Genomic DNA, 6,584 nt, shown 5'->3' with positions numbered 1-6,584 from the left:
GGTGGGAGGGGTGTCAGTGAAGGAATGATGAGGGCTTTGGGGAGAATTGGGGAATGATGGGGCAACTGGGCAATGCATGAGGGAAGGTGAAGAGTAGAATTGGTTGGGAATAGTGTGGGGAATAATAGGGGCAACTTGGTGGGGAGAAAATTGGGGAATGTTGAGTACCACTGGAAGGGAAAGTGTGTGGATTAATGGCGACTGGTTGGTGGGCAGAGTGTGGGGGAGTGATGAGGGCAGTGGTGGTTGGGAGAGAGTGGGGATCAAGGTTCGCGAGACCCGCCTGGTACTTGTTTTCAATGTAACGGTCAGCGCGGGCACTGACGCAAAGGGCCAGCTGCAGGAAGGGGGCGGGGCCATGCTCTGGGCGGAGATACGATCAGAGGCCGAGGCTGGGGCAGTTGGGCGAGGCCTAAGTGGTAGGGGCGGGGTCTGGGCTGCCGTTATCGCGTTCGTTCCATCGCCGAAGATTTAAATGCTGCCGGGTTTCCTCCTTCCTCCAACCACTGAAAACGAGGCAGGGTGATCACATATAATAAATAAACAGACCGAAAGACAGACTTTTTTTTTTGCCTCCCTTTTAATGAAATGTTCGGTCACTTTCTGAAGTTTTTATTTTTCATTTGTTTGGTTGCGGCCTTTACCCATGTTGCACCACAGTATTGATAGTTGAGTTAAGATGGCGGTGCAGGAGTCAGCTGCTCAACTCTCGATGGCATTAAAGGTCCAGGAATATCCGACTTTAAAGGTATGCCTCGCAACTGGTGAAGTCAGTCCTTTCATGATTCTCAAAAAGGGTGACACTGGAAAAGTACAGCCGGTCAGGCGGCATCCGAGGATCAGGAGAGTCGACGTTTCGAGCATAAGCTCTTCATCAGGAATGGCTCTGTCTTATCAATGTTTCGTGCTGCTCTGTACAGATTCCGATCTTCAAGTCCTAGGGAAGAAGTTCGCCAGAGACCCCAATATTTCCGTGGATGCTGATCTTGCCAGTCAATGGTTAAGATCAGCTATTTGAGGTTTTTATTTTGTTTTGTTAGTTTCGAGTTTGGAATAAAGAAACGCTGCACTTGAATACTGCTCTACTGACATCAACGTATTTCTTAAGATTAACTCCTGTTTGTACATATTTTGGTCTCTGAATGAAGTAAATGGTGCTAACGAGCTGCATTGGTCGGTGGCATTCATATTTCAAATCACTGCTGTTGAGCGTCGTTAATGCAATAAGGAGGCTCAAGAGCTTCCCAGGAACATTAATCAAACAACATTTGAGGATACGGTCCAAAAGGATGTGTCAGATGACGAAACACTTGGTCGAAGGGCAACGTATTAAAATTGGAATTAAAGTGAGACAGGTCGAAATTCCAGAATTCGAGCTATGTCAGTTGCTGGTTTGGTTGCTATTGTTGGAGCAATTAAAATCAAGCATGGTTGAAAGACCAGAATAGCGGGGTGCAGATGTTGAGTTGGTTAAGGCTGTTGTAGGGAAGCTGATTTAGGATTATAAAACTGGAGAGGGGTGAGGCAACAGAAAGGTTTGAAATAGTTTTTTTTTCAAATTTATTCATGAAATGTGGGTGTTGTTTCACTCTGCATTTATGTCCATCTCTAATTGCCCACGGTGGATGGCTTTTGGGGTAGTCAGGACATGAAGTACCTTGCTGTCACAGAATTCCTAACCTCTGACCTGCTGTTGAAGCCTCATTTTTATATAACCAGATTCTGATCTGTGGTGACCCTGTCCGCCACCTTGTTCATGTTGAATGTCATGTTTACGTGGTTTGGTTTGTTCTTGTGTAGTATGAATGTTGCCTGTCATTGTAAGCCCAGATCTAAATATTGTCTTGCTTCATGGAGCATGAAATGCTTTATCTTGGGTTGTGAATGGAAGTGAGCATGATGCAGTGGGCAGCAAATTCCCAAAGTTTAGATTTGATGGAGGGAGATGGATGGAGCAAGTGGCTGAAAAATTTTGTACTGGGGCCTGGTCCTCAGGAACTCCTGCAACACTCTGCTGGTTTGAGGGAATCTGAAGTGAGTTTTGTGAATGAGATGAGCTCTGAAAGAGAGTGAGGGGCGACAGGAGAGACAGATATAAATATAGTGATGGAGCAGGCAGGGTGACAGTATGACTTGTCTGATGGAAGTAACTGAAACAGCTGAACAGATGGCCTTGATTTAATTTTAAAAGAAGAATCATCCATGAGGTTTTGCTGTTATTATTCCTGAAGGTTGAAGAAAGCTGGGAGCCTAGTTTGTGGAGAAGGAGAGTAGCATGATTTTATGTATCTTTTCCTGGATGATCATGTGTAGTTTTAATAGAAAACTCACAATCGAGCCTACAAGAAATTGAATGATATTTTTTCCTCTGCACTCAAGGAACGTTGAGCGTAAATTGAAAATAAGGGTAAAGTAGGCTAATTGTCAAATTAGAATTGGCACAACTGTTTGTTCTGTTATGTGAATATGTATCTAGAACAAAATGGGAAAAATTCTGTTAACTTTACATTTGAGAGTCACAGTGCTTGATAGTATCTTAGAATTGAGAATTTTGTTTTAGTGGCCAGTAAGTAGTTTTGTTAACCCATTGAAACAAAAGCAAAATTCCAAACTCTAGAAATTTCAAATGAAAACCAAGTTTTGTAAATACTCAGGTCAGGGAGCATTTATGGAAGGATGACTTTGTCTCCAGATTAGTTCACAATCTATTTCCTGTTGTAATGAGTTGAAGATTTGTGAAGTATCATGCTCTGATAGTTTCATTGAATATTAATAATTGAATTTGCTTTTTATTGCTATTACTGGAGTTCTGCAAGCATTTATCCTTGGTCAATTCCTTTCTTCACTGATGTACTCGTAACATTGAAGACAGAATCAGCTTACCACAGATGAAATGAGCACTCAGTATTTGGGCTAACGGTTAGAACTGTTACAGATACTGGAAATCTGAAATGGAAATAGAGAATGTTATCTTAACAATGCACTTCAAGGAGTTTGATTAGAGGAAGTCAGTGTGGTTTGAAAATAGGATATCCTGTTTGCCAAATTTATTAGTTTTGTTTTTGGGATGTAACTCAGTGATTGTCAACAATTTCCCACTGACCTCATTTTTAAGCCTAAAAATTGTCATAACCGAGGTGCAGGGAGGAAGGAAACTTGTCTGCTAGTGCAGGATATTGTTGTTATAATTCAATCAAGTCTCTATGATGGCCATTGGTACACATTTTGGTCTGATCCCATTTGGGGTCTTCATCCCCACTTTGGGCAGTCCTGATGTAACTTGTCCCTGGGATGAGAGAATTGTCCGAATGATGAGAGATTGAATAAATTGGGTTTTATGCTCTGGAGTTTGGAACTATGAGAGATGATCTAGTGAAACGGGCACAGTTTTGAAGGGGCTTGATAGAATAGACCCTGACTTTGTTTTTACATGTTTGGGAAATTTAAAACGGTAGCGGGGAGCACTGTAACTGATAATTTGGGACCGAGATGAGAAAATGCTGTACCTAATTGTGAATATTTGGCGTTTTCTAGCCCAGTAGTTGTGGTTGAGTTGAATTGAACTTATTGTCACGTGTACCGAGGCACAGTGAAAAACTTTGTCTTGCAAGCAAGTAGTATTGATAAGTAAATAATAGGTAAACAATGCCAAAAATGAAAACACAGGTACAGACGAATGATAAGAGTCCATTCAGTATTCTAACAACAGTAGGTTAGAAACTGTTCCAAAACCAGCTGGTGTGTGTGTTCAGGCTTCTGTACCTTCTCCCCAGTGGTAGAGGTTGTGGAAAAACATGGCTTGGTTGGGATGGATTTTTGAGAATACTGCCGGCCTTTCTTTAACAAGCGGGCCTGTTAGATGGATTCTAGAGATGGGAGGTTGGCCTTTGTGATTGTCCAAGCTGAGTTCACCACTCTCTGTAGCCATCTCCAATCTTGAATGGTACAGTTGCCATGTAATGGTAATGGTTACTCCATTAATGACTATACTTAAGGTTGGGATAGAGAGATTTGGGTCTTGAGTGTCATGAATATGAGGAACAGGTAGGAAAATGGAGTTGAAGCTTCAGGTTAGCTGTGTTCTTATTGAATGGCGGAGTAACTTCAATGGGCTCCTCCTATTTCTTGGGTTCCTGTGTACTGAAAATACTCAGGAGTTCTGATAGCATACATTGGAAGAAGCCAAGTCCATGTTTCAGATCGATGACATGCAAGGACTGTACAATTAATATGATGTTAAGGTACTACTTAGTCAACCTATTGAGTTGAAATTTTAGAAAATCGTGTATCTTGGGAATCAACTCTCGCTGTTCAAGAACAATATTAACTCAAGGTACGATTATTAAAAAATATTCATTGTTAACTTGCTGTCGTAATTAGAAGGATTATACCCTGGGTTCATGGTATAATATGTATAAGATGACTGGAACAATTTTTCTTCTTATTGTCTCAAAGATAATATTAAACCAGATTATTGCCAGTGTTTGTCTGAATTTCATACTTGTAGAATAATCAATATTTGTAATGTTTACCTGTAGGTACCTTATGAAACCTTGAATAAACGATTCCGAGCAGCCCAGAAAAATATTGACCGAGAAACTAGTCATGTAACCATGGTAGTTGCAGAACTGGAGAAAACATTGAGCAACTGCCCAGCAGTGGACTCTGTGGTGACTTTGCTGGATGGTGTTGTTGAGAAACTCAGCGCTTTAAAAAGAAAGGTACAATAAATATTTTATATTGGTGACAAAGGCTTCTGCTGTTGACATCACAATATGTTGTTTGGTTTGCTACAACTGGGATGAGAGGAATATGCTGCGAACCAAGCCCCATTATAGTTCTCAAGTCACCCCATTTGTAGAACCAGTTTGATTCAATTATCAGATTGCCAGTTGTTCCATTTTGGTATTTCTATTGATAATGAAGAGACATGCACAGGATTTTTAAAAATAAACTGAAGAATAACTTCAGTAAAACTCATTTCTAAAAAAATCAAGTGGTAATGCTGATTAACAATTACACTGTAGTTCCAAATAAGAATGATGTCCCTTTTTCATCCGAAAACAAACTCACAGAGAAGATAAGGGTGAAAGAAGAATACCTTCTGGCCACTGGTCTGTTAAAACTTGAATTTGATGAATTCTGAGTTTCTTGTTCATGAAATTGAACTGCTGACAGCCCGTAGATTGAAGGAAAATGTTCCGAGCAAGCTTAGGCTTGGATGGAAATTGGGTTAGTTGTAAGGCTTTGGGTGAGGCGGTGGCAGTGGTAACGTCACTGGGTTAGTAATCCTCAACCCCAAACTAGGTGGTGAGGGTGTGTGTGGGTTCAAATTCCATCATGGCAGGTAATTAAATTTGAAATCAATAAAAATCAGATAGTTGATATAAAGCTGGCCTAATTGTGGCCATCAATCGATTCTTTTTTTTTTAAAAAATATATATTTTAAAAGAAACAGGTTCACTAATATTCTTGAGGAGGAAATCTTTCATCCTTAGCGGGATTGGCCGACTGACTCCAGACAGACAGCAATATGGTTGACTCTTAACTGCCCTTTGGGCAATCAGAGAAGGTCAATGAATGTTGCCCCATCAGCCATGAATAAGCAATTTAAAAAAAAAGACTTTCTGGGACTACATAGCAATATTTGTAAACCATAGATAATTGAAAATGCTAGAAAATTTGCAAGTGTTCAGAAATTTTCAGGTTAAACAGGATTTATCAAAGAATGAGTTCAATTGTTGATTATGGGCTGTAAGCCATTTGCTGTTTACAGAAAGTCAAATGACTTTTTTAAAAAAAAGCTGTGATGGTAACTTCAATAAAAGGCATGTTAATTGGCTCAATGTCTGGTTCATTAATACAGTCAGATCTAAAGAAGAGTCATATAAAATTGTGAAAAACAAACAGCAAGCCTGAGGACTCTGAGCAGTTTAGAATTCAGCAAAGGAGGAAACAAGAGGTTGATGAAAAAGTATAAAAAAGGAACAAAATATATTTCCAAGGAATATAAATGTGGACTCTTGAGAGTTTAAGTATTTAAAAAGAAAAAAAGGTTAATGAAGACAAATGTGGGCTATTTATGTATGAAATGAGAGTAATGATAATGGAGATCAAGGAAATAGGGTAATTAAGCAGCTTTTATTCCCACTTTCCCTGGTTAGTCTGGTTTACTCTGGATACCAATAACATTACAACATAGCCAGTGTTCTTCATTAAAGCAAAGTGCTCTGCAAGAAATAGTACAAAACTCTTGTGCAAACAATGCTGACAATCTGAAGTGAACCCATTTATGTGGACTTGTCTAAAGATCAGACCAGAACAGGTGGCCAGTCTGCTCCATGCCAGCCTCAATCTGGTGATCAGACAAACCCCTCCTGATCTATCTAGTATGCGGTGCAGGAAGCTTTCTTGAAATTCTTTTTGCATACAGACAAGCTGTACATTGAAATTTTACACTTTCTAGTCTCTAGCAAATCAGTTTGGCCAATGTCACAAATGTGATCTACCATGGTTAGTTTGATTAATTGCTCACTAAGACTTGCTTATGTATCCCCTGGAATGAGGCGCATCTCTTGCTTTTA

At 39.9% G+C, this 6,584-nt stretch overlaps 1 protein-coding gene across 1 annotated transcript; it reads left to right on the top strand.

Moving 5' to 3' along the window:
• Positions 1 to 417: 417 nt before the first annotated feature.
• LOC122547393 (E3 ubiquitin-protein transferase MAEA-like) lies at positions 418 to 4,745 on the top strand. The gene is made up of 2 exons (XM_043686019.1): positions 418 to 748; positions 4,539 to 4,745. The coding sequence occupies exons 1-2, from the start codon at positions 680 to 682 to the stop codon at positions 4,728 to 4,730; spliced, it is 261 nt and encodes an 86-aa protein (XP_043541954.1). The 5' UTR covers positions 418 to 679; the 3' UTR covers positions 4,731 to 4,745.
• The last annotated feature ends 1,839 nt before the right edge of the window (positions 4,746 to 6,584 follow it).

This window comes from Chiloscyllium plagiosum, unplaced genomic scaffold (genome assembly GCF_004010195.1).
Source record: "Chiloscyllium plagiosum isolate BGI_BamShark_2017 unplaced genomic scaffold, ASM401019v2 scaf_7250, whole genome shotgun sequence".
Classification (NCBI taxonomy): Eukaryota; Metazoa; Chordata; class Chondrichthyes; order Orectolobiformes; family Hemiscylliidae; genus Chiloscyllium; species Chiloscyllium plagiosum.
This window is presented reverse-complemented; position numbering and strand designations above follow the sequence as displayed.

Excerpts from the sequence above, each read along its gene's own strand:
- LOC122547393 (XM_043686019.1), top strand. The coding sequence starts at position 680 with ATGGCGGTGCAGGAGTCAGCTGCTCAACTCTCGATGGCATTAAAGGTC. Across the intron at positions 749-4,538 it reads AGGAATATCCGACTTTAAAG|GTACCTTATGAAACCTTGAA; the intron begins GTATGCCTCGCA and ends GTTTACCTGTAG.